Source organism: Pongo abelii, chromosome 10 (assembly GCF_028885655.2).
Source record: "Pongo abelii isolate AG06213 chromosome 10, NHGRI_mPonAbe1-v2.0_pri, whole genome shotgun sequence".
Taxonomy (NCBI): domain Eukaryota; kingdom Metazoa; phylum Chordata; class Mammalia; order Primates; family Hominidae; genus Pongo; species Pongo abelii.
This window is the reverse complement of record NC_071995.2, coordinates 115,847,847-115,875,605: the sequence shown is the minus strand read 5'-3', so window position 1 is coordinate 115,875,605 and position 27,759 is coordinate 115,847,847. Positions and strand designations below refer to the sequence as shown.

The following is a 27,759-nucleotide window of genomic DNA, read 5'->3' as shown; positions in this document are numbered from 1 at the left end:
ACTTAACTCTTGTTTACATCCATTAGCCTATAGTAAAATTAGTTTCATTATACATCATTTTGCTTAAAGTTGCCATTTCTTTTTTTGAGACGAAGTCTTGCTCTGTCGCCCAGGCTGGAGTGCAGTGGTGCGATCTCGGCTCACCGCAAGCGATTCTCCTGCCTCAGCCTCCCGAGTAGTTGTGATTACAGGCACGTGCCACCAGGCCTAATTTTTGTATTTTTAGTAGAGATGGGGTTTTGCCATGTTGGCCAGGCTGGTCTTGAGCTCCTGACCTCAGGTGATCCGCCTGCCTCGGCCTCCCAAAGTGCAGGGATTACAGGCCTGAGCCACCCTGCCCAGCCAAAATTAGTTTCATTATACCCCATTTTGCTTAAAGTTGCAGTTTCTAAGAAAACCTATTGATGACGGTTGGTGAAGAGTTACTGTACCATGTTGCGGGTCTCCTGGATCCTGGGCTGGGAGCCCCTGTAGGGGAGATTCTGGGACAACCCACTTGACTGTGGGTTTACAAAACAACCACGGTGGAAGGTAAGATTTCAAGGGGGTGGGAAGAGAGCTGGAACCGTGGCATGCCAGGGGATTATCACTGTATGCCTTGCCCAAGTTAAAATAACTTGACCAATAAATAAATTCAAAGCATTTAATATTAGAACAACTATGGACATCATAAAGCAGAAAGCAAGTCCGACAGTGTTTTGAGATGCGACATGAGATCTTCTGGTGTTTCACCATCCAGCTCCCCAGGCAGCATGCTCGAGTATCTTCTACCTATAGGGGAGCCGGGGATGGAGGCGTCCCTGAGAGGGACTAAAGAAGGAAAGTAGAGGATCAATTGGCTAAAAACTCAGAACTTGTGAAAGGGTCTGGATAAAGGTAAGGGGGCTTAATTTGGATAAATGTTGGCTTATAAAGGAGCATTTATCCTTTCCCTGTCAGTGTGATTGATTCCAGGATGTTGAGGTTTGCAGCAGAAAACGCTGCCTGAAGTTGGCGTGCTTGAAGATCACAGCTTGGGTCCAAAAAAATTCTCCTTTACAAAACCCAGGCAACTTTCACGAATGGCAGGTACGTTACAAACAGGCTCTGCAGTGGGAGGGGCTACACTTGGGACATTTTTATACTGGACCAGCTGCTGGCTGCTCTAATTCTGGGTCTAATGACTTTACACTCCGTTATCTTTAATTGCTGCAAACTAGGAAGGGCGAATGCCCCTACAAAATGAACTGGGAACGCAGACTGAAGGGGCTACTTTTTGAAAAGAAAAATATTTTCCCCAGTGGTCCAGATGCATTAAGACTATGAGAGAGAAAGGGCGGGGCTTGATGAAAACCTTCTAAAGCGAGGTCACCAGCGAGCAGTCTGACCATCACATGACATGATGAAAGTAAACAAAATCCTGCATTTGCTACCTACAGGCCATCTCCGCTTAGGAAGTCATCTGGTTGAAAGGAAGCAGAAAACCCTCCGGTCCATCTGCGTGCAGGAAGGCGGGGTCTGAAAGAAAGCGCTCTGGACGGGGAGGTGACGCTTCCCAGCCGCAGCTCTATCTGCTCCATTCCCCTGTGTAGCTGGAGATGAATATGGAATGGCTGCGTATCTTAAGCAATCTGAAAAACCTTCCAGAACCTTCATGACGTGAAGGTTCTAGGCTTTGGAGTAATGGCAAGCACTTCCCGCTGATACATACACGTGTGCAACTGAGAGGACGACTCGGTTTTCTCTGGGATGAGTGTGGACAAACGGTTCCCATGTGGTAGGTACTTCTCCTGCATCCTCAGGTACCTTTTCTCTTCCTCACAGACCATTGTACCTTTTTGTTTTATCAAGAGTTGTATATTTTGTCTTTTTTTTTTTTTTTTTAAACTGCTTTTGGGCTGGGTGCAGTGACTCACACCTGTAATCCCAGCACTTTGGGAGGCCGAGGCAGGCGGATCATTTGAGGTCAGAAGTTTGAGACCAGCCTGGCCAACATGGCAAAATCCCCCGTCTATACTAAAAATACAAAAATTAGCCAGTTGTGGTGGCGGACGCCTGTAATCCCAGCTACTCGGGAGGCTGAGGCAGGAGAATTGCTTGAACCCAGGAGGCAGAGGTTGCAGTGAGCCGAGATCAGGCCATTGCACTCCATTCTAGGTGACAGAGCGAGACCCCACCTAAAAAAAACAAAACCTGCTTTTGGCTTTACATTAACTGTTGGTTTTTGATTCCGTTGATGTCTGTTTTTATCCTGATTTAACCCGTGCCTTCTGCTGCTTTGAGATTGCTGCTCCCTTTTCTGAGCTGAGGTGCCAGGCCCTCCCAGCCCCTCCCAGCCCCATCCCCTGGGTTTTGTATTGTGTGCTTTTACTGTCAGCCCAGTCTAGAGAGTTTATAGTTTGTTTTTATTAACCTCTTTAAATCCAAGTAAATTCAGGAGTGTCTGGAATTGTCTTATTTTGCTTTTTGTTGATTTCTCACTATTCTGCATTGGGGTCAATTCCTAGAAAAGCAGGGCCCTGCCTGAGGGTACAGCCCATAGGGTGCAGTGTCTCGCGGTTGGGGGGTTCTATAATTTGGCCTGTATGGTGTGAATCTTTGTGCATCTGAGCTGTTCTTTGTGGCCTTCGTACAGGGTGGTTTTTTGTGCATGGTCTATGTGTATTTGAAATTCCATAACGCATCTACTGGATCCAGCCTGTTAGCGATATTAAGTAAATCCTCCAGATCTTTACATTTTTCTCACTGATTTGCCTGCCGTTAGAATGGATTTTATTTCTCTTTGTAGTTCAATCAGTTTTTGCTTTGATATTCTGACGGTATATTAGGTGGATGCTGTTGCTGTTTAGAACTGTTGAAAATCAAGAGTAAGGCAATGGCTTGCTTCCAGAATACTTTGGAAATGGCAGCTGTGTATCACACTGAACAGTCCTCTCCTGTCCTGTTTCATTTTGATGGCTGTTTAGTCAATGAATATTTAGAAAATATTTGCTTTGTATCACATATCACAGACACAATAGTAAGCAAAATAGTCACCAATGACTAAACTGTATAAGTATATAATTATAAGCCATGGTAAAAGCTGTGAAGAAAAAGTACTGCTCTACCAGCTTGCTACTGGAAGGTGGTGGTGGCAAATGTCACAGAAGAGCACCCTAAGTAAATACAGGGAAAAGGACATGGAGGTTATTGCCTTGGAGGCCAGGGACAAGCACATCCAAAGGCCCTCAGAGGAAAAGAGGTAAGGGGCTGGAGACCGAAAAGGCGGCCTGCAGGGCTGGAGCTGGGAGGGCGGACACAGAGAAGCTGGCTAAGCAGAGACCGTATAGGACCACGCAGCGTGATCCCTGAGGCGTCCTGAGGGAGCTGAGGCCAGGGTGGCTGGCTGGGTGGGGAAGGAGGCTATGTTTGAGTTGGCAGCATGTGGGACTCGAGCCCCGGCACATGCCAGCTTGCCCCAGGCGCCGGGGGAAGTACAGGGTTCTGGGAGATGTGTGCCGTCAGGCATGGCACCTTGGGCTGCTTTCTTCCCCTAAATGTTTACCACCTGTGCAGAGCTGCCTGGAGTTTTAAGATGGATAAAACTGGTTCTTCCCATTTTTCTCCTTGCTCCCAACTGAGGCACGTCCCTAAACGTGGTTATAGGGAAAGGCCAGTGCGAGGTCGTAGTAGTGAGTGGCCATGGCGTCACAGGATGAACGACAGACAGGGAGAGGGCTCTGGAAGGCCAGCTGGTCCACCGCAAACTCGTAGGCGCGGATCAGCCCCCGGTGTCTAGAAAGAGCACAAAGATGGCGACAGGTCAGGGCTGCCTCGCTGGCCCTCACCCCGGCCGCTTCTGTCTTTGCCGAAGGCATTCGCCTGAGACCAGATAGAGGTTCATCTTCACAAAGGTGTTCTCTGGGCACACAGCGTCAGATACTCACAGTCCCGGGCTTAGCGGTCAACGTGGGGGTGCACAAGTTGGATGGGCACAGTGAGTGTCACAGGGCAAGGACTCAAGAGGGCGGGCCTTGCCCCTGACAGGATTCTAACCACAGCAGGCCCCCCAGCATACGGCTTGCCCTCCCTCTCTGTACAGCCAACAGCGTGGACTCGCCCCATGGGGCTGTCCTGCATCAGATGCTGGGCGCTCAGTACAGGTCAGCATCCACGTTTATGTTTCCAATTCCTAGAAAGGCAGGGCCCTGCCTGAGGGTATAGCCCAGAGGGTGCAGTGTGTCACGGTGTGGGGGTATGGGGTGGGGTTCTATACATCAGTCAAACTGAGATGGCCTCTTACTCGCGCGGCCCCACCACTAACCTCCTGTGAGTAGTGAAGCTGTCCAGGTCGGCGTTTCGCATCACCGTCTGGTAAGGCACATTGGCTGTGATGAGGCTGTGGCTGCTGAATGAGATGTGCTGCACAGGGTGTCTGGAAGGCAGTGGGAGAGAGCTCGTAAGGGGGCGTCCACTGGGCCTGCGCTTGCTGCCACAGACCTGGGAGTTCAGAGCTGCAGGGGATTCTAGAACCCATAAAGCTAAGCTTCTCTTTCACAGAGGTAACAGGGCCCCCACGGAAGCAGTGTCTCACCTCAGTTCCCAAAGCACAGGTGAGCAGGCCACGCTTTGGGCATGACTTTGTAAACAGGTCTGCATGCCCCATACGCATGCTGGCATCTGCCCCCACAACCTGGTACATTCCAGACATAAAGGGCACACCCTACTGGAGACGAATCAGCCACGTGCAACAGAGACTGGCCCATTGCTGCCTCCCTGGGCAAGTCCCTTGAGCTCTCCCAGCCAGGCTCTCCATCATCTATGGAGCATTGGGGGCATGTTCACTGTTGATCCATGAAGGTGCCCCCCCATCCTGCTCACAGGGCTGCAATGACACACGTCCCCTGGGTGGTGAAAGCACGTTCGGGACATCTTGGAAAAAAATGGCTCCAAGTCTGTTGAACAGAGGTTTGCCTTCATTCTGAAACTTTCCTGCAGTACCTGCTGTGGTCATGGCACTAAGCTAGGAGACACTGGATTAAAAAGATGTCTCATCCAGGTGGATGCCTGGCCCAGGGAGGGCCCTAGCTAGTGAAGAAGGTAAGATGCAGTCCCAGAAAACGTGACCAATGTTTCTGTAGCACGAGCGATGTGACAAGCTACAAAGAATGTGTGACCCAGAGTTAAGTGCTGGGAGCAGAAGCAGGAGGCGCTGTGGGCTGAAAGGGTCTGTTGGGAGGGGTGCACAGGAGGGGACGAGGCCTGTGTGGGCTGGGCCAGGGCTGATCCCAGGATGGCTGGGGCTGCTCTCCTTGACTAAAGCAAAGGATTCTTGGGAGTGAGGGAAGCTGGGGAGCAGTCCCTGCCTCCCCAGGGTTGGGACACCCACAGGAGGAAAGTGGTGGTGGACCTGGCATGGGACCTGGAGGATAAGAAAGACCCGGGGAGGGGGGCAGGCTTGGTGGAGGGGCTTGGTGGAGGCCTGCAGCCTGGCGGGCTGGCGGCACCCTGTCAAGCAGGCGAGGACCTGGGCTGAAGAGACGGAAGTGGACAGTGGGGGGTACATGACAGTGACCAAACGACAGCCAGACCGGGGCTCAGAAGAGACTGGGGCCTGGCAGCAGGCACTGCAGGTGAGGCCTTGAGCAAGTCAATGAGTTCTGGGCAGGAGACCGTGTGTCTGTCAGCCTTGTGCTGGTGAAAACAGTGACCGCGTGGGGGACAAGCCTGGACCGCACAGGGACAGAGGCAGTGCTGGGACAGGGCCACACCTCTGGGGAAGGCCTTCCTTAGCTAGGCTTCATCTCAGTGGTCTGTCCCAGGGAGTGAAGCTTTCCCAAGAGAAAAATGAGATCTGCTGGAGTTGGGGGCTGGCAGCCATCACTGGGGACCTGGATGGCTGATCAGGGTTTTCCTCAAAGGCAATGCTTCCGGGAATTTCAGTCCGGGAGTTTTAGTTGCCGTCTGGCACCACCTGGTGGCAATTCAGTGCATCACCATTCAGAAAAAGGGCCGCGCGCCCTGGACACGGACAGCCACAGCGAGGGGCGGGGGCTGGGCAGTACCCAGGGCTCTGTCTGATAAAATGTGCTGGCCACAGTGTTTGCCAACACCACCCTCCAAGGAAGCAGCCCCTTCTGCATGTAACCCTGCCGCCTCTTGGAGACGCCTGTCAAATTGCTGACCTCGCACTTCCATAAAGACCATGTTGCTGCTCAGAGGTCACGTTCTCAGAGGTCGGTTTACCTTGATTTGCGGTAAGTGGGGAACAAATCTTAGTTCACGTGGGAGGGCCTTGCCCGGTTTCTGCTCTTCTGTGTTGTCATGCTCAGAGGCCACTGGCCCAGAATCATCTTGGTTTTGTAGAGATGGGGTTTCATTCTGTCACCCAGGCTGGAGTACAGTGGCACAGTCACTGCAGCCTCAAACTCCTGGGCTCCATGAAGCAATCCTCCCCCGTCAGCCTCCTGAGTCACTGGGACTAGAGGTGCACGCAACCATGCCTGGAGAATTTTTTAAGAGGCACGGTCTCCCTGGGTTGCCCAGGCTGGTCTCAAACCCCTGGCCTTGAGAGCTCCTCAGTCTCCTGAGTAGCTGGGATTACAGGTGAGCCACCGTGCCTGGCCGAATGTCTCTTCACAGTGGTGCTGAGGGGCAGCGAGGGAGAGGGCCGGTTGCCTTTCTCCCCACCTGTCTCAAAGGCAGGGTCTCCTGTTCGAGGCCTGCCGGGCCAGGTAGAGGTGGTGGCGGGTGGCCTCAAGTCAGCTCTGATGAGCCGGCCCTGGGCTGGGCTGCTGCTTTGAAGGTCAGAAGCAGGCTCACTGGAAATGTCTTAACCAGTTAGGCACCATTGGCGTAAACCTACCTACCTACCTACCTGTGTGACGCCATCAGCCTGTGCTTAGGATAGGTTTATTTATATCTCGAATAATGGTGTTAAAGGTGGAAATGACAAATTCCTCCTTCGTTGGAGCCTGAACCCCTTCAGTCCTAAGTGCTCTTCTCTGTAAACAGCATGAGGAAAGTCTAAGCAACGGGCAGAACCATGGTTACACATGACGGACTCAAGTGGAGGACAGCAGCCGGGCCAGCCCTGCCTTCCACCTGTGGGCAGGTGGGGTGTCACATCCTGGTCTAGCCCAGCGAGCTTCCTATGTTTTTGAGTTCCCTTTTCTGTTTATTAAGATGGAGAAATCCTAAAATAATCAGAATAGCACTTGCAAAAAAGTAGTTTCATTCTTAGAGAAAGTTGGGCCTGACTAATGTATGAATTGTGGCGATCTGAATGATATCAGAGACAGGAACTGCATCCCCACTGACCAGCGCCATTTCCCAGCCTGTTTCCTCCTCTGCAGAGCAGTGCTGGGACAGCAGCTGGCTCCTAGGGTCACAGTGAGGATTCACCTGGCGAAGCCGGGGGGTAGGGGGCATTTAGCACCGTGCCTGGTGCAGGCTGACTAGTGCTGCCTTCCCTGTTCCTACTAGAAACTCCCGAGAGTGTCTAGAATGCACCTTACCCGGAATACACCTCCCACAGCTTCTGGTTTGTCCGATAATCCCACACGGACACCAGGCCTTCCTCGCCTCCACTGACGATCTTCCAGTCATCCATCTGCACAGCAGAGACCCTGAGCTGATGGGCGGAGAGTGACAGGGCGATGTTACCGCTGCGGAGGTCATGGATCCTCACCCTGGACAGGCCCAAGAAGAGCAGAGAAGGGAAATGGGGTTAGAGTCAAAGCTTGAAATGACAAACTCCCCCTCCGCTCTACTGGTCTATGTGCAACACTGCTATGAAAAACTCCTCAGCTGCAAACATTGATAATAAGGACATCAAGCATAGACTGTCAGGAAGGACCCAGACAGTCTCATCTGAATGGTTTAAAAGCACATGGAGCAAGAAAGACGCAGGCTAAGGACAGTGGCTGCCCACTTTACCTGCTTAACAGGGAAAAGCCACCTGCGTGACTGCACACGCAGGGTGGCCTGAGACGCCTGTCCCAGCAGTAGGTGTATTGCCCAGCACAGTAATTTTGCTGATGGTAAAATAACCTGTTAAAGGCAAGAGCTACAAAGCCAGACACCCCAGATCCTCACCCGGTTAGGAAAAGAACACTTTTTGGGTATTTCACTTGACTCTGTAAGTTCATTGCTGTCTTGCTGGAACTGAGAAAGGGAAAGCCTTTATACTTGATAAGCGCAGCAGAGCGGGGATAAGGGTGTGTGTACCCTGGGCAGTCACTTATTGAAATAATTACTTGCCTTATAATAATCCACATTTCTTTAAGAACCTCTTTAAAAACTACTTTTTATATATGTTGAATTTTTCACGAGGATAAATTAGATAATGGGACAGAAATCTCGTATCCACTACAAACACCACTCTACTTAGTTTCTACAAGAAGCCAAAGGCTAAAAGTAAACCAAATTCATTACATTTAATAGTAAAGATGAGCTTAAGAGACCCTATGATGCAAGTCGAAAAGGAAAAGACAGTCCCTGCCCTGAAAAGACCCCAGCATCTAGCAAGGAACAGGACAAACACAAGGATGTAAGATTAAAAACGCACGTCTGACCCAAAAGCTGTGGAGAGACAGGATTCTCTGAAACACGTCCCATGCCCTGACTCTAGTTATGCAAGTATGTGCGCACACACGTCAATTTTCCAAGTTCTGAGGGAAAATTATTTTGAACCAACAATTCTATACCTAGCTTAGCTACCAAGTGTGAAGGCATAATAAAGACTTCTTTTTCTTTAACAGAAAAGGACTCAAAGTGAACTACCTGTGGATACTCTCTGAAAGAAAGTGGCATAGCAAAATACCAGAAGAAGAAGACAGATGGCTTAAGTGGGACCTGATGTGTCTGCTGGGTCCATGGAGGCACACAGGACAAACGTTCCTATTAACAAGAAGAGCTGCCCATGGATCACAAAGTAAAAATATATGCTATGCATGAAAAACACATCTGCAAATGAGGATGAAAAGATGTTACAATTTTAATGCTAGAAAAGGCAGATTTCAAGGCAAAAGCATTCACTGAGAGCACTTACAACAATGAAGGGGCAGTTTACTCAATGTTCGGTCAGACCTGGAAAAACAAACTCCATGGATCCCATTTCTTTTTATAGGTTTTGTTTTTTATTATTATTTTTTTAAAGACAGGGTCTCACTCCCATCACCTAGGCTGGAGTGTAGTGGCACCCTCATGGCTCACTGCAGCCTCAACTTCCTGGGCTCAGGTGATCCTCCCACCTCAGCATCCCGAGTAGCTGGGACTACAAGCACGTGCTACCACGCCAGGCTAATTTTTTTTATTTTCAATAGAGACGGTTTTGCTATGTTGCTCAGGCTGGTCTCGAACTCCTGGGCCAAGGGATCTACCCACCTCAGCCTCCTAAAGTGCCGGGATTACAGGCATGCGCCACTGCACCCAGCCTGTTTTTTTTTTTTTTTTTTTTAAATTGTTTCTTTAATCTATTCAGCAATAATCTGTTTATATTTCTTGAATTTTTAAAATCTCCAAATCTGAAAACTTAGATGAGTAAATGGCTTTCTGGGAAAATAAGAATTATCAAAACGAATCCCCAGGAGACAGAAAATCCAAGTAGATAAAATAACAAATAGCAGCCTGAGGAAGCCAGCAAGGGGCAACCGTCCCTGCAAAAAAAGAACAAGTGACTTTGGCCAGACCTGTAAGGACCAGCTGCCTCCAGGGCTAAGTTAACTGTTCCACAGCCTAGGAAAAGGAGGAAAGCTTCCAAATTCTCCATGAAGCCAGCATTCTATTGCCAAAGCCTAATCCTGAGAGCATGATCAAAGAAAACTACATATCCGAGTGAAACATCAGGAATAGACTCCACAGCAAGATGCCACAGACGAGGGGAATTGACAAAAAACCAGGCGGTCACGTCCATGGAAGCCGAAAGCAAACGGACAAAACGTCACAGCCGTTCCAGATGTGGTCTCTAGAAACACTGAGGCACTGGCACCACCATTACTTCACATCGCTTTTTAAAAACCAGACACAATTAGACAAAAGGAAAAAATGAAAGGTAAAAAAATCAGAAAAAAGTGGGTAGACTTCTCATTAGTGAGAAGGGACCGTCCCAGAGAATTCAGTAACACAGAGTCAAATATAAATTTATATGCTAAAATCTAGTTTAAAAAATAGAATAGAAGAAAATGTCCCATTTGTAATAGCAGTGAGAGGCAAAATATAATAATTTTCTCAAGTTGGAGCTCTACCACATATATTACACAAATTACAGAGAGCGCAAAGAGTTAAACATAAACTATAAAACATATTCAAAGGAGGAACACCTTTCTAAACATAACAAAGTATGGAAGGTGAAAAAAGGGTTTAACTTTTTCCTATTGGGGGGAACAATCAGAAAGTCAGTCCAATGATAAACTGAGGAAAATGTTTGCAACAAAAAGGGTTAATGTCTTATAATAAATGCCTTCAAATTAGTAAAGACTGACAACCCATTATTAAATCGACAGAAAAGATAAGAAAAAACAATTTACAGAAAAATACTAATGGCTTTTAAACGTGTAAGATGTTTAAGTTTGCTGGTAATAAGATAAATTACACAGTAAAACTACAATGCAATGCCACTTGTCACCAATCTACCCAGCAAAGGTAAAGTTTGGTAACATGCCCTACAAGGCACTGTGTGGCAGGGAGACATGGACGGGTAGGTACTCCTAGACAGCTGAGACGAGCAGAAATCTTTCTTTGGGGAGTGATTTGGCAATATCCAACCAAATACCACATGCACCTCACTTCTGAGCCAGCAAATTCCACTTCGAGGAGGTAGCTACACAAGTGTCCACATACACGCAAGGCCAGTCACTGCTCTTAGTCGCAAAAGAGGCTTCTGTTTCAGACAACATGTTGACGGTTCCACTGTAAAACGCTTAAAAATGCTGGATAAAATCCTTTTAAGGGCACTGCTGAGGTCACGTAATAAGTGACTTCCCCAGGACCTGAGCTGAAGACCAGACAGGAGAGGGTGAGCTGTGACTTCAGGGAGGGGAGGCTGCTGGCAAGCGCCAGGCTCAGCTCCGTGGTTTCATGAAACACACTGAAGGGCCACCCAAGGCAGGGAGCAGAGTATGGAGCCTCCTGCTTTCAATACAAAAGCATGAAAGTATAGTCCCTGAAATTAAATTCAGGAGATAGGCTGGAAGCAGATCAGAGAATGCGTGAATTAGAAGAAAAATCTGAAGAAATTATCAAGAATGGAGCACAAAGAGATAAATATGAAAACTGTGAATGGGGGTATGAGAGACATGAGGGACAGAAGGGGTGGTGCAGCACACGCCCCAAGTTCCGGAAGGAGAAAGAGAGTGTGGACAGTTAACAGCTGATGTTTCCCGAACTGATGAAAGACGTGCATGCCGACTCAATGCACACGAATCAAACACAAAATACATATCTAAGAGTAAGAGTATAATTTAAAAAATGGGAAAACACAAAGACAAAGAGGTCCTAAAAGCAGCCTGAGAGAAAAAGACATTACCTATTAAGGAAAGATAATTAGACTGACAGGAAAAATCAGACACATTTTAGCTGTCATGAACTGGAATGATGTAGGTGACACGATTAACTAGCTCATCAACTGAGTGCTAGTTAAAGCAATTATGGTACATCCATACAGTGGGACCCGGGGCAGAACTACACAGGCCGACCGGCAGCCGTACGCACAGGTGTGTGCTGGGGGACATGCGTTTAGGCTGTGCGTGTGTGGGCGGCCCCCAGAGAATGCTCAGCATTTAAGCAGTCACAATGAGGGAGGCTGACAAGGCTGCTGGGAAGAGGGGTACGCTTCGCCCTCTAGGCTACTCTGCTTTTGAGGCCCATTTTGAATGTGCATACTTCCTGTTTAAGTAAAACCAAACAATTTTAAAGATCAAATTCTGGAAGCACGTACTTGAAACATTAACAACAATTACCTTGGAGAAGAAAGAGGGCAATAAAGGAGGCTTTTGTGTTTTATTCTGGACGCTGCCACGTTTAAAAAACAAGAATTCATTCATGACCGGGAGGCCTTCAACAGTCACTCTCTTCTTGAGCTGAGAGGTGGATGCGCGGGCATTCTCGGTTATTCTTGAAACTGTACGCGTACCTTATATACGCTCCCATACATATGTTCGGTTTCATAATTAAAAAACAATACTTTCATCTATTTCTTAGAAAAGGTGAAATAAAACAGGATGGAACAACACGTCGTTTTAGGACACAGAGGAGAGACTGTTTCTTCTTTCTGTTAGGCCATGTAACTGACAAGGCAACGCAAGTGAATAGATATACTCAACGCTGGGAAACAGGCAGCACAGAAAATGGGCACCAGAATATGCCAAGACAACCGATTCCAGGGACAAGTTGAGAGTTCTCTGTATAGAGAACATAAAATTCTATGTGTCCAAGATTAACAAGCCCTTCGGACTGGTCACTGAACCTTTCTGGACCAGCATTAGATGGTCTTGAAGAGGTCTGCTAGACCCAAAATTCTGAGATCCATAACAAGTCCACCCAGTGGACAAAGATGATAATGTACAGATGACACATAATAGGTCCGTTGCTACAAATGCTGCTCAGTCCCTGACTTGCCAGTGAGGGATCTGGGAGCAGAAAGATGCAGAGAGAGCTTGAAGATGACTTTGAAAACAAAGGTCTCTCTCTGTCGCATTTACAGACACCTATCCTTAGGCATGCGTAGGTAAGAAAACTCAGGCTGTGTGTGCAGAGAAGAGAAAAAGTATAAATGCTGTAAAGAGAATTCTGACTTTAGGCCATAATGGGAACTTGAAAAGGACTGGGGAAAGGGGGAGCGGAAGTGTTTACCAAGTACTTTTCAGTGCATATTTGGTTAATCAGAGTCTATTCAGCTATGGTGATTTCCATAAAGAGCTCCTCTGTTGAATATTTATACTCCATAATTTACAGTTTGGCTGTTAAGGAGACAAAGGCAAACACAAATTTGGTCCAGAAGTTCAAAGTTTGCCATCTGTTTTCCTATTGTATTTAGATACCAGCATGGATGGCTCCAAACAAAATAAACAAATAAACCAAAAGATGCAGCCTCAGTGTATTTTATATCACTAAGGAAAAAAAAAATAGGCCAAACCAGCCTTGAACTTCTCCCCCTTGGGAAAAAGGAAAAACATTTTTCTGACATCTCCTTAGAGAAGCACCACTCTGGCTTCTCGTCGACAGAAACAGCAGACAGCACAGTGTGCTAAGTCCACCCAAGCCATTCAGATTCACATGAAGAAACAGGTATCTGCCTCGGACATCTGACAGCACGCAGCACCGGCCCGAATGCCGTGCGCCTTGGCAAAGCCCGTTGTCAGCTCAGCCCTCAAACCAAATACTCGACGCTGGGAAACAGGTAGCACAGCAAATGGGCACCAGAATATGCCAAGACAACCGATTCCAGGGACAAAGAGGAGCCAGTGGTAGATATTGTGAATCCCCATCTAGCGAGTATTTCATCAACTTTGCCCGTTGAAAGGAAAAATAATTGGTCTGAAAGCTGTAATTGTATTATGTTTAATATTCATGGTTGGGCTTGGAGGACGGTTCCAACACTCCCTCTCTGCAGCCTCTCTCTAATGAAAATCACACCATAGGAGTCGGCAGTAGCCCACCAATTAAAACAAAAGACACCAGAACCTTCCAAAGACTCCAACAGAGGAGCATCCATCTGATGGGCAGGAAAACGTGCTGGAACCGAGAGGGAGGCACGCTCTGGTTGGTCCTGTGTTAAGAGCTTTGAATAACTTATTATAACACTTGCAGATGGAGCAAATGCAACATTTACGCCCCAATCACTCTCTCTCAACAGCAGGCAGCAGTAGCACGAGCACAGCACACAACTTTATATTTGTCAGGGCAAGAAGCAAGCACTGAGACTCTGTAATTGGGGGGTCACAACTCAGGGCGTGCTTCCTATTGGCTTGGATTAAATACTCCCATATGATAATGAGGAACACTGTAGCTGATGGCAAGCTGAAGCCTATTCAATGCCTGGCTCGGCAGTTTCATTAAGGAGGACCTGACCTTCAGCTATATTTCTACCCAGAAAACAAAGGGAACAAGCAATAAGGTATTACAATGTAGGCTTTATGACCAAATTAATTTTAAAAATAGTATTTTTTTTAAAGAAATCAATACATGATTCTGTTTGGTCTCACTGAACCTGAGCTATTACATATTAAAGAGGATTTTAAATATAACCTTATATGCCAAAATCAATAGCTTTATCTACAAAGCACTGACAATGGCCTTTGGTGAAAGATTCATTTTAAATGGCAACTAGAAAAATGTGTATTTTCAGGTAGAACTGCCAGTTTAATCCAGCTAGGCTAAGCCTAGTGCTTTCTGTATTTTAAGGCTGTATCTCTGAAGTTGAGAGTTCTCTGTATAGAGAACATAAAATTCTATGTGGCCAAGATTAACAAGCCCTTCGGACTGGTCACTGAACCTTTCTGGACCGGCATTAGATGGTCTTGAAGAGGTCTACTAGACCCAAAATTCTGAGATCCATAACAAGTCCATGCAGTGGACAAAGATGATAATGTATATAATGCCAAGAAAAGGGCACATGGTCCCAAGTTGGAAATACTAAAACATTTAGTTATTAACTAAGTCATGAGTATTTCCTATGTCCATATTGTTACTTTCATATACAGTGACACTATTCAACATGCCTGACATTTGGAAGTTTACTGTTACATTACTTATTTTAGAAAGGGCGAGGTATTGTAATCAAAAAGCTGTACAGTGTGGTAGTGCCAGAACACAGACATACAGATCAACAGAATAGAACTGAGAGTCCGGAATAAACCCTCAAAGTTACAGTCCATTGATTTTCAACAGTGGTGCCAAGACAACTGAATGGGGGAGAGAATTGTTTTTTCAACAGATGGTGCCAGGACAGCTGGATATCCACATGCAAAAGAATGAAGTTTAGGTCTCTACCTCACACCATATACAAAAATTAACTCCAAATGGATCACAGACCTCAGTGTAAGAGCCAAAACTATAAAACCCTTTGAAGAAAACTTAGGAGTTAATCTTTGTGAGCCTGGGTTAGGAAATGGTTTCTTAGCTATGACATCCATAGCACAAATGACAAAAGGAAAAAAAAAAAAAAAAGACAAATAGAACTTCATCAAAATTGAAAACTTGTGTGCTTCAAAGAATACAATCTAGAAAGCGAAAAGACAACCCACAGAATGGGAGAAAATATTTTGCAAATCACGTATCTGATGAGAGATTTGTACCTGGGCTATACTAAAAAAAAACTCTAATAACTCAATAATAAAAAGACAGCCCAATTAAAAAAATGGGCTGAGGATTTGGATAGACATCTCTCCAGAGAAGATATACAAACAGGCAATAAGCACGTGAAAGGATGTTCATCACCACTGGCTGTCAGAGAAATGCAAATCTAGAATTCGAGACAGTAGCAAGTGTTGGTGAGGAGGTGAAGAAACTACAACCCTCATCCAGTGCTGGTGGGAATGTAAAATGGTACAGCCACTATAGAAGAGTCTGGCAATTTCTCAAATGGTTTAACATAGAATTACCACATAAGCCAGCAATTCCACTCCCAGTGTATTTCCCCAACCGAACTGAAAATATGCATCTACATACAAACTTACACATAAATGATAACAGTAGCATTATAATAGTCAAAAGGTGGAAGCAACCCAAATGTCCACTAATTGATATAAAGAAAATATAGTATATCTGTACAAGGGAATATTACTTGGCCAGAAAAAGGAATGACATACTGATACATGCTACAACTTGGGTTTATCTTAAAAACATGCTAAGTGTAAGCCAGTTATAAAAGGTCATAGATTACATCATTTCATTTATAGGAGATGTTCAGGCAAATCCAGAGACAGAAAGTAGATGAGTGGTTGCTTAAAGATGGAGGGGATGAAGGAAATGGGGAGTGACTGCTAATGGATTTGGGGTTTCTATTTGGGGTGAAAATGTTCTAAAATGGACTGTAGTGATAACTGCACAACCTTGTGGACCTACTCAAAACACTAAATTGTACAATTTAAATTGGTGAATTATGTGGCATGTAAATTAAATCTCAGTACAGCTGCTAAAAAATAAACTTGAGACCATGGGGGAAAACACTGGAATTTGCTGGCTCAATGACTTAGCAACCCAGTTACAGCCCGACATTTGCCCTTAGCTCCAACTCTTGGTTCTCCATAGCACAGCACGGATAAGCTTCTCCCTGCTAGATCCCCAGCTGCCCTGGTGAAAACGAGCAGATCACAGATGACAAGACTGAGAGCCACAGAATAGGAGGGGCCCTCATTTAATACAGCCCTTGACTGCCAACTACTGTGCTGACTTAATTCACTGAAAAGAAAGGAGGACGTTCTGATTCTGGCCAGAACGGAGTAAGTCCACTGCTGCCTCTCTCCTGCCGACTGCCAGCAAAACCTATGGAAAAAACGCAAAAACAAACACCTGAGGACTCTGGGGAGTCAATCCAAGCCGATGGATTGCAGAGGAGAGTCAAACCCATGGAAGTGGCTGTACAGGGGAGGAGTTTCCCATGTTTTTCCCTTTTACCTCTTGCAGCCTTGCCCTGAGTATGGGCTCCAACATGCAGAACTGTGTGGTGGTGCAGGAAGCTAAAACTCCAATAGAAACTCCATCTTTCTGACCAGAGGAACAAAAGGGGGCCCCTGCAGTCCCTGAAGAATAGGGGTGAGGGTTACTGTGGGGTTTTTTTCTCTTTCTTGTGGCTGTGGCCCAAGGACAGTCCCCAGTCACATGCTGCATGGTGGCGGCAATGCAGGCAGGTAGAACTCTGATAGAAACCCCATCTTTCTGACCAGAGAACTATTAAGGGAAAGGAGTCCCTGAAGGCTGGAAAGTGTAAGGATTGAGAGAGGAGGAACCTCAAGAAAGGGATCCCATAATACTGTGTCTAAACCTACATAAATCCCAGGCTCATCCCTGGGCTATGTGGGACAGATTCAAAGCAGGACGGCAACGGCTTTAAGAGCTCAACTAAGACTGAACCACTGCCAACCCAAGTGGCACATGCGCAGACCAAAAACAGCATAGAAATTGAACAGCTTTGGAAAGCAAACTGACATTGGAGTCACCACCCACAGAGGGTAAAAAAGAACTTGCCGTCTGAACCTAACCAGGGTGACTGCCTGTTTAAGAGCAAAAACAAAACAAAAATCATTCATTGGGGGATTACATAACAGGATCCAGAGTGTATACAACACGACATCCACAATGTCCAGAATACAATTCAAAATTACTTGACATACCCCAAACCAAAAGCCAAACAGGAAAATGTGAGCCTTTCTTATGGGAAAAGACAATTAACAGATGTCAACCCTAAGATAAGCTAGTTTGGGAACCCTCAACGACTTTAAAGAACTTGTTGTAGCTATATTCCATGAGGTAAAGGTAAAATGCATGGGAATACTGACAGTGACAACCTCAGCAGAGACACAGAAACTATATATAAAAAAAGAAACGGATGGAAATTTTTAACCAAGAAAATATGGAATCTGAAATAAAAAATTCACTGGATAGGCTCAACAGCAGAATGGAGATGACACAGGAAAGAGTCCATAAACCTGAAGTTAGAGCAATGGAGATAACACAGCCTGAAGAACAGAAAGAAAGGTTTGGGAAAGAACACGAACAGAGCTTTGGTGGCCTGTTGGAAAATTTCACAAGGTTTAATATTTACATTATTGAGGTTATCGGAAGGAGAGGAGAAAGGGACTATTCAGAAAAACTATTTGAGGAAATAATGGCAGGAAACTCCAAATTTAGTGAAAGACATAAATATACAGATTCTAAATGCTTAATAAACCCCAGACAGAGTTTAAACTAAAAAAAAAACCAAGTGATTACTTCCTGCAGACTTTTCCTTAGTGACTCATTCAAGCTTCTCATAGATGTCCCAATTCCTAAGCTATTAATTCATTGTTGCCTTCAGTGAATATATACTTTCATTTCATTGAAAACACCACTGATTCCAAGAAGCATCATTACCTTGTGTAACTTTTTAAAATGCTGCCATTTTATGATGCTATTGTAAAAGTCCATTCTGATTTCATAGATGTGAAAATGTTTTTTTTAAACGTACAACTTAGAATAAATAGAAAATATACTGTGCTAGGCACCCGCCAAGTACCAGAGAGAGTGTGGTAAGTGGAATGGACATGAGCAGCCAATCCTAATGCCAATGTGCATCACTCCCCGTACCATTACTCATTGCTCTTTCTTCTTAGTCTTAGCGAGAAGAGACAAAATATGCATTCAGAAAAACTCATTGATCTACACTGATAAAACTCTTATGCAAAATCTCACTTTTCTCTCTGCTCCCATCTTTACAAGCCTTCCCTCCCAGCGAGGGAAAAGCATACTCTAACATTAACTCAGTTTCCACCCCAATCTTTCTCTTGCTCTTCATCAGACTCTGTTTATTTTTTAGTTTTTCTTTATTTTTTGAGATGGAGTCTCGCTCTGTCACCCAGGCTGGAGTGCAGTGGTGTGATCTCGGCTCACTGCAACCTCTGCCTCCTGGGTTCAAGCGATTCTCCTGCCTCAGCCTCCCGAGTAGCTGGGATTACAGGCATGAGCCACCATGCATGGCTAATTTTTGTATTTTAGTAGAGATGGGGTTTCACCATCTGGCCAGGCTGACCTTGAACTCCTGACCTCAAGCGTCTGGTTTTTCTTGAGTGATAGAATAGATACTTTTTCATTTTTACTTTAAGCCCACTGTCCCCCCACACCCCCAAAATAAAACTCCTTGCAAAATTCCACCCACATTTGCAAACTACTTAAAGCTGATTCCTTACTTTAATGAAAACATTTTTGTCTTAATCTGGGGCAGTTTTATGTACCTTTAGAGTTCATCTCATTCCCAAGTTATTTATAAAGCACTAAGAGAATGCAGTGGGAATTAAGTTTTTAAAATAAAATAGGAAGGTTCTAGGGTTTGTGAAAAATTGCATCAGTCAGTAAGTGACAGCCAAGGACATAGTTCTCTTCATAATATTTGACCCCTTACTCCCACTTTTGACATAAAACATAAGCTATACAAGCCTGGGCCAGCATCTCTAATGAGATCTTACTCATAGCTATTAAACCTCTGGGGAAAAAAATGTAAGACTTCCCTCTACCACACTTAGTCTGGCTTCCTCATTCCTTTTTTCTAGATGTGCAATTTTTATTAAAACAACAGATTTTAAACCCCTATATTCTAAGCTGCTGACCGAGCAACGCTGACTCAGGGAGTATTCTTACATATGATGGCTGGCCCCTAATGTACCAGCAGTGGGCACACAGCTGGCACTGCTCTAGGACTCACACTGGTTAAATGCCAATTTGGATGCCCCACCTCCAACTCTAAGTCACTAGTCTGTTCTTTTCATCCACAGAGACAGAGCGTTTTAAAAAAAAATGTAACATTGGCTTACTAATAAAATGGACTTAACATAGTCAGATTTGGACTGCAAACTGACCAGAGAGCCCTTTGACACTATGCATGGAACACCTCCCTGGCAGTGCGTACATAATGAGGCAGCCTGCTCCAGAGGAAAAGTCAGCTTTACTGAGTGTATACAGTCAGCCCTCAGTATCCACGGGGGATTGGTTCCAAGACCCCCTGCAATTCCAAAATCTACAGATGCTCAAGTCCCCCTTTACATATAAAATGGTGTGGTATTTGCATATAACCTACACACATCCTCCCATAAAAACCATCTCTAGATTACTTATAATAGCTAATACAATGCCTACACATCACTTCATTATGATTCAACATAGTACTTGGCTTGCTGCAAATTCAAGTTTTGCTTTTTGGAACTTTGTAGAATTTTTTCTTAATATTTTTGAAATTATGCAGAAAACAGAGATTTCTTCTCCTCAACACCCTTCTGGTTTCCGGTGAGCCTAACTGTGGCTGAAGATATAAATGTTCACACTGCAAGCAAACTCTGAGCATCATCCACCATCCCAAAGAGCTCTCCACATCGCCTCTCCTCAAAAACAAGCAGCTGCCAGGCCCCTGTGTGGAGATCCCAGGAGAGGAGCTCGGAGCCTCTGTATAGCTCAACCTGAAAACTAAAATGCGGGATTAAAACTACAAACTGACTTGATTCTTTTGCCGTGCCACATGTGGGGCCCCTTATCAAGCCTAGTTTCTAAAGAGAACTAGCCCAGTGCGTGCCCCACACACACACTGAGGAGTTCAGTTCTCAAGCACCGGAACATCAGCCATTTTAGGAGGCCTTATTTTTCTTCCCAACAAAGCATACTCACATCATTTCCTTGCTCTAAGTTGGGGGTGGATATCTAGGGGTGAAGGTCGGGAGTTGAAAATATTATTTGACAGAATAACTATTTTTGCAAGCTGCTGCACTGGTGGGACAGAGGCCTGGGATCTGGCACAGAGGAGTACCCGCCTCACGATCTGACACCCGCCTCCGAGCAGCCCGCCACCTGCAGCCCAGGGCCGGGCCCAGGGGAGGGGGCGCCAGCAGCCCCTGGCCCTCAGCCATGCTACCTCTCTTCAGGGCATGGATCAGACACAGCAGATAACTGGCCAAAAAAAAAAAAAAAAAAAAAAAGGGAAAAGAGAAAACAAGGAAAGAAGAGGGGGGAGAAACCTAAAATTTGGACGCAAAGGGTCTTTTCAAACACTTTAATCCTTTCGTGCTGATGGTTCCTGGGGCGCCTGGGGCTGGCACAGGCCCCTGTACCGGGAAAATCCGACTCCCTAAGCCAGTGCGTTGAAGGGAAGGCTGCTAATCAGCTAAATAGAAACTGGAATCTGTTCACATGAAGTCTCTCTTTCCCTCCATCACCAGAGAGACACCACCGTGTTCTGAAATACACTCTTGACATCATTTGGCAGGAAACCCTATTTTGTTGAACATGATTCATCCCTTAGGTTATTGTTTTTAATATTAGAAAGTGAGCTTTCAAGTGCCAAACAAATTTTGCAGCAGGGGACAAAAGATATTCCAAGTGGTCTCCCTGGACCTTCTACCAACTGCGTCCACCAAATGGCTTAAAAGAAAACCTTCCCGTGGTGCTTCAGAAATGAAGCAGAGACATAGCTACATCCAACTATTACCTAATACAGGACTTTGTTCTCCGAGTCTAGAGTGTTTATGGGATCGGGGCTGAACTCAGGTGGGCAGAGCTGTTGAGTGAGAACCGGGCAGTGTGAGCAGCGCAGTGGGGGCTGGGCCTTGGCAGAAGCCATGGGGCTGCAAGGCAATGCCCTTCCAACTCACGTACCTCCCGTCCGTGTTGCCACTGACCATGAGGTTGGGAGGGCTGTCGCTGAGGTTGACACACGTGAAGTCACGGAGAACGTTACCCAGCTTCAAGAGGCGGCGTCCTGCTTCCAGGCTATACACCAAGATCTGAGAGAGGAAGAGAAATGTGTGGGCCCACAATTCCATACACCAGGCCAACATCAAATACTTTCATTTCACCATCGTGGAGGGCATGATCCTTACCACTCAGCTCCCGTGAAGATGTTCTGCCACTTAATTTCCTGATCTTTTTCAGGTTACTGATAGTATAGGGACATGGCTATTAGAGTGCCAAAAAGAAATGCAAAGGAAGAGAGAAGGAAATCCAGCGAATTCCTCAGGCCAAGGTGCACACTCAGGCCACAAGGAAAACGCAGGGAAATCAGGTATTCTAATTTCTTAACAAAGAGAAAGCCGTCTGGAAACCATGGGGCCACTGACTGCTTCTGATTTGGAACGAATGGGAAAGCTCGCAAGGCATCAGGAAGCTTGCAGATGAACCAGCATGTTCTCATCTGAATTTACGTCACAGGCGGGAAAAGAAAGAATAGTACAAAGACCAGGAAGATGAAGCTTGCATAGCCACTGGATGCTTCCTTCGGACTGAACTATAAACCAGAACACAAACTCACTCCCAAACACTTTTCTCTTCACTCTCTGCTTGTTAATGTTAGGATGCTGTGTTCCATAGGGTATGAAAGTAAATAAGAAGGTACCCCTGATTTCCAGACAATGCATTGTTATATTAGAACACCTCTGTGTCTTCTCTCCAGCGGGGGGAAATTTACATTTTTTGCTTAAAAAGTATTAATTCAATTCAACTTAATTCAAAGAACATTAAATGCTTGCTATGTGTCAGTCACTGTCGTAGGTGCTGAGGACACAGTCCTTGCCCCAAATTCACATTCAGAAGGCTCCTCATTAACACACACACAAACACACCAAGTTCTGAGCATACTTTCTATCCTAGAGATCATGTGGTTGATATTTTTAAATTAGTGAACTCAAACGTTTTTGGTTTTTTGAGGGGGTGGGGGGACAGGGTCTTGCTCTGTCATCCAGGCTGGAGTGCAGTGGCAACATCATAGCTCACTGTAGCCTCAAATTCCTGGGCTCAGGCAATTCTCCTACTCAGCCTCCCGAGTAGCTGGGGCTATGTGTGTGTAACACCACAGCCTGCTGATATCTTTCTTTTTTTAAAAATTTTTTAAGTAGAGAAGGGGTCTCACTGTGTTGCCCAGCCTGGTCTCAAACTTTTGAGCTCAAGCGATCCCCCTGCCTTGGCCTCCCAAGGTGCTGGGATTACAGGTATGAGCCACTGCACCCAGCCAAAGGTTTTTGTTTTTGAGACTGAGTCTCACTCTATTGCCCAGGCTGGAGTGCAGTGGCGCGATCTTGGCTCACTGCAACCTCCGCCTCCCGGGTTCAAGTGATTCTCCTGCCTCAGCCTCCTGAGTAGGTGGGACTACAGGCGCCCGCCACCACACCTGGCTAATTTTGGCCAGGCTGGTCTCGGATCTCCTGACCTCAAGTGATCCTCCCACCTCAGCCTCCCAAAATGCTGAGATTACAGGCATGAGCCACCACGCCTGGCCTCAGCCAAAGGCTTTAATAGTAGTATTTTGTAGAAAGATTTCTCCTCTCAGCGCACACATGGAAGTGATGTGCGTTTCTTCTTGTCAGCCTGTACATTTATCACTTACCACGATACAGATTTTTACTTTAGTATTGAGAAGTTAATAATAAATTAAATATTCTCTACCTTAAAAATAAGCAATCCTGTCAACACACATTTCTAACAAGTGAATCTTTGGAAGTTTCTAATGGTCAAAACAACACTATAATATTAACTATTGCTAACAGCATCTGGAAGGAAAAAGGACAATTTCAAAATTTAAAATGCCCTCTTAATCCATAAAGACTACAGAGAACAATTGCAGTTGAAAAGAAAAATTTCTGACACAGAACATTTAAACAATTTTAAAATATCAAGAGTAAACTTATTCTTCCAAGTAAGTATATAGAAATAACCAAATCTCTTATCTTCAGAGAATAACCTAAAAATTATATAAAATCAGCACCTGGAGGGAGAAAATAAAAAGAGCAACCTCACGTTCTATTATAAAAGTAGTATTCTGCATCTACTTATCATTATAGAGTGTTCAAAAATTTGGACTCAATATTCTCTTGTTTTTAAAATACTTCAACTTCTGTAGCAGGAAGGTAAGGCCTTTAAGTCAGTAAAATGTTGATGGTAAATGTAAGAACTGAAATCTGATACTGAGTAGGTTCATGTGTCTTTATGTCTTCCAGTTGTTCTTTTTTGACAAGTGGATAAATTATTTCTTAGTGATATAGTGAGATGTAATCCCTTTCCAAAAAGACTCTGCAAATTCATCATAAAGACATCTAAGTTAGTAGTCCAGAGTCCAGTATTTTCTAAAATGTTTAATAATTCAACGAATCAGAACTATCTGAAGAGCACCTTTACCATGACGTTTAGTTAAAGACCACAGAGATTAGAAAACACATTACCCATCTCAAAGGCAGTTCTTTCCATGTTACAAGTCCCTTAACGACCTTTACCATTTCTCTCTCCCTCCCACACGCTCTCTCTCTTTTAATAAGGTTGAGCAAATGGGACTTCATTTTATCTGATTGCCATAGACTAGTGAGATTAATTATTCATGCTCACACTCTCCCTCTTGTTAAGACCATGCATTAGACTAATTTTTCTCTTTATTGCCCTAGCTGGGTGAGTCTCAACCCATGGCCACTTGACTCATTCTCAGAGGTGTACAGATATGCTGGAAAAACCTACCCCAGCTCAAATCCTGGAGAAAATATTCTGCACTAATGCGGCTGCCAAAGATGATGTTGAGGATGGTTCCTTTTAAGTACCAGGTATATATATTAGAGAAAAACTTGAACAGTAATTACAGAGCAAATTTTTGCAGGCATTAGATGTTTCTGTAAGAATTAGCTAAAACAGCTAAACCATGTTGAGGCTGGTTGTGTGTTTTACAATGGTAACAATAGGAAGTGCATGACACAGAGAAGAAGTTTTCCTCCTTTTTGGCTTCCAGGTAGACCTAGAAGGCAACAGGGGAAAAGCAAGCACTATCTTTAAAAAGAACTCTAGCAGAAAGTTCTCTATTCATCTGTTTTTTTTCTTAGAGATCTTAAAGTATTTCCATAAATCCTAGTCTTAGAATCTTAACTTGCAATTTTGTCAATGATTCTGATGTATCTGAAATCTATTTCTAAAAATCTTTTTCTGATTTCAAATATGATACATCTTACAACAAATTCTAACATAATAGAATTCTATAAAGAAAGTGGTAGCCCTCTGTATATTCATCTCTCAGAAATCAGCACTTTTAACAGTTTGATATATATACTTCTAGACTTTTCTTCTGCACATCTGTCTCTGTGTGTATACACATTTTTTCTCTAAATGGGATTATTTCACAACTCCTTTTCCCTACGTGTCAATACCTATAGATAGATCTTGTTCTTTTTAATGGTTGTGTAGAATTTCTCTGTGGATACACAATTCCATATGGATTGTTTATAATTTTTAGATAAAATAATGCTGTGATTCATTCAAGAGCTGGCCAACAGATATTTATCAATCATCTTCTAGGCACTGGAATGAACGTGCAGGGATGCTGGGTGACGTGCAGAAGTCCCAGCCTGCTGCCAGCTGACAGAGCCCGCCTCTTCCCCAGCTGGGGCCTGACTGCCAGCTGTCCTGCTCCTCCATAGACGGGGCCTGCCTCTCTGAGGAGACCCACCGATCATCTTCTAGCCATGTCCTGGCAGCTGGTGTCTTAAGCAGCAGGGGCGGTGGTCCAGAGTCAGGAAGGAGACACCAGCTACAGGCCCAACAACTGGGAGGCATCAGCCACTGCCGTGGGCAGGTGGGCCCCGCAGCATCCAGGTGTGACCTGGACTAGCTTTCCAGGCAAACTGTGAAGGAAAAAGCTGAGAGATGGCTCTTGTCCCTGTGGGGGCGGGAGGTGGGGTGGGAGGCGGGGTGAGCTCAAGGCAGACCAACTCTTCCTTCACCCAGTAAGAAATGGATTAACACTGCAAGCTTTTCTTAAAGTGGGGGCTATCACCCTCATAATTAATCATGAACCAGTTGCATACTGAAATCCCTATGAAGAGATGATAGAGCCTTACCCTCTCAGAATTTTGGTCCTATACTGATGAATGAGGAAAGGAACTCTGTGTTTTAATTTTACCGAAATACTGAGTCTTCATACTCAAATACCTGCTACAGGCATGAAACCACCATCAACCACCCCAGCAGCTGGCTCAGCTCCCCAGAAGCCCAGCACTGTCTGTCCAGAGAGCTCAGGAGGAGTCGGAAGGCTTCCTTACAAGACAATAGCATTTTAAAAGCTTTTTCAATTGAAGATTATTTGTTGGCCGCCATTTAAAAAAGGGCAGTGGCAAAGAGAGCCAAAGGTTAGGAGGTGCTGTGCTGGGCTGAGTGGAATATAAGAGAAGAGGCACGAGAGGAAGATGTGACTACACTTCCTGGAGATGACACCTTCTACCCACTTTCTTTTCTGATCCCTAGTAACCTACATCACATATGTGACTCTTGGCTCTTCTGAACGGGGAAGTTGTGATCAGAAGCCAGATGCTGGGCAGTGAGGCAGTTAAACCGCCTGCTCTCTTCTTTTCCGTCCACTCCAGCTGCCTTTGTGCTCTCTTCTCCATGATGTTCTCGGCACACAGTGGCCATTCCCCTGGTCAATGCTGACAGTCCTTGCTGTCTGCACGTGTCATGTGGTGTTTCGACAAGGTCACCCTCATCTGTGTCTTATCTTCCTCCGGCTCTTCCCCAGATCTGTGGTTCTCAGATACTGGAGGGGAGGAGGCGGTGACTCCAGCAGGTCAGGGGAGGCTCTGCAGCACTATTACCAAGCACCACACTGCATCACACTACACGTTGTAACATTCTCCTAGGCTTCAACTCTAAGGTTCCTAACTCTAAGGTTCCTGGGGGCAGAGATCCTATCATTCGTTCATTCATGTGGCAATTATTAAAGGGCAGCACATGCCAGGTACAGTGTCAGTTACACATTCCTGCATCTCACTAAGTGCCTGCATTTGTGTTTGGAGGCTCACTGATTGGTACACAATGCCAGGCAAATCCAGAGCTTCCTATAGTCTCAGACCCCAAAGATATTCAGATGTTGCTTTTAGTGCTTAACACCTTCCTCCACTCCTGGATCTTGCTGCTGGTATGGACAAAGGAACTGCTCCATCCTACCCAAAATAGAAGATGGTTCCACAGAGATCTCTTCATACTATCCAGATGCCAGAGTGCCCCAACTACATCCAGTCCGACAGTCTCACCTCTGACAACATGGCAGACAAGAATGTCTGGAAAACCTTGCCATTTACAAACAGTGACCATGCTGGATAAGACTCAGCCTATTATCAAACAGTCCTTCAGACCTTCTGTTTAATAAGCAATCAGAGAAATTCACAGGAGCCCAAAATGGAGAGAGCACGAAACCCAGATGAAGAGAGCACGAAACCCAGGAAGGTAAGACAGCATTCAAGCCAGGGGCTAGTTTGGGCCCTCCCTCCAGTGTCAGGAGCCTGGAGAGCTGGGGAAACAGGAGACCAAGCATCTGCCCAGCATGAAGTAGAACCTACAGTTGGGTCCCTGCAGGGCTACATACATTCAGTAAAAAAGCGAGCAAGATGGGGAAAGTATCTATTGGTGCAGAGAGCTTACCCAGAAACGTGTCTGCCTCAGGTTCAGTTCAGGGTGGAAAACAGTCTGCAGTCACATATCTGCCCCCACACAAGTTCTGGGTTTGAGTTTACACCACCTGTAAGGCTAAAAGAATCCAAGCCTAATAAAGTATTTTCGGGTTGGTAACACCTCCCAGTACCTCGGCAGAATCTTCTCAGGAGGGAAACAATTTCAACTCAGGCCCCTTTAAGAAACCTACAAATCAAGATCAACTGAGTATTAGCTCACAATTAAAAAAATCCAAATACAGCAAGAAGTGATTTATCATATGTGAGACAGAAAAACAAGGAGAATTAGACTTCCAGGCAAGATCAAATAAAGAATACAAAATAAGCATGCTGAAAATGTTTACAGATAAAAGAGGGAGAGGATAAAAAGTAGGAAATCGGATTAAGCAGATTTGAAAAATAAAGCAGAGAATTTCTAGAAATTAAAAAGTCAATGGATGAGATAAGCAAGAAATAAGAAGTCCGAGAGAGAAACTGTGGACTGGAATACCGAGTTGAGGAATTAGGCGGAATGCAACAGACAGACAGATGGGAAATCTGAATGGGCAGTGAGCAGCACGGAGGAGGGGAGAAGCTGCCTTCATGCACACCTCTCCTGAGCTCCACGCAGAGCATCGCGATACATTTCCAGTAAGATAAGGGCCGAGAATTCTCT

General features: G+C 45.3%; 1 protein-coding gene across 4 annotated transcripts in view; it reads right to left on the bottom strand.

Annotated features, from left to right (window-relative positions):
• Positions 1–2,363: 2,363 nt before the first annotated feature.
• Positions 2,364–27,759, bottom strand: part of FBXW8 (F-box and WD repeat domain containing 8) — a 118,822-nt gene continuing 93,426 nt past the window's right edge. For all 4 annotated transcript variants that reach the window (XM_003778132.5, XM_024257528.3, XM_054527661.2 and 1 more), the window contains 4 exons: positions 21,292–21,419; positions 7,476–7,649; positions 4,283–4,393; positions 2,364–3,753 (listed from right to left, as the gene is read on the bottom strand). In XM_003778132.5, the coding sequence (XP_003778180.3) occupies positions 3,609–3,753; positions 4,283–4,393; positions 7,476–7,649; positions 21,292–21,419 (558 nt within the window). In that variant the 3' untranslated portion in view covers positions 2,364–3,608. The remainder of the gene's footprint in view (positions 3,754–4,282; positions 4,394–7,475; positions 7,650–21,291; positions 21,420–27,759) is intronic.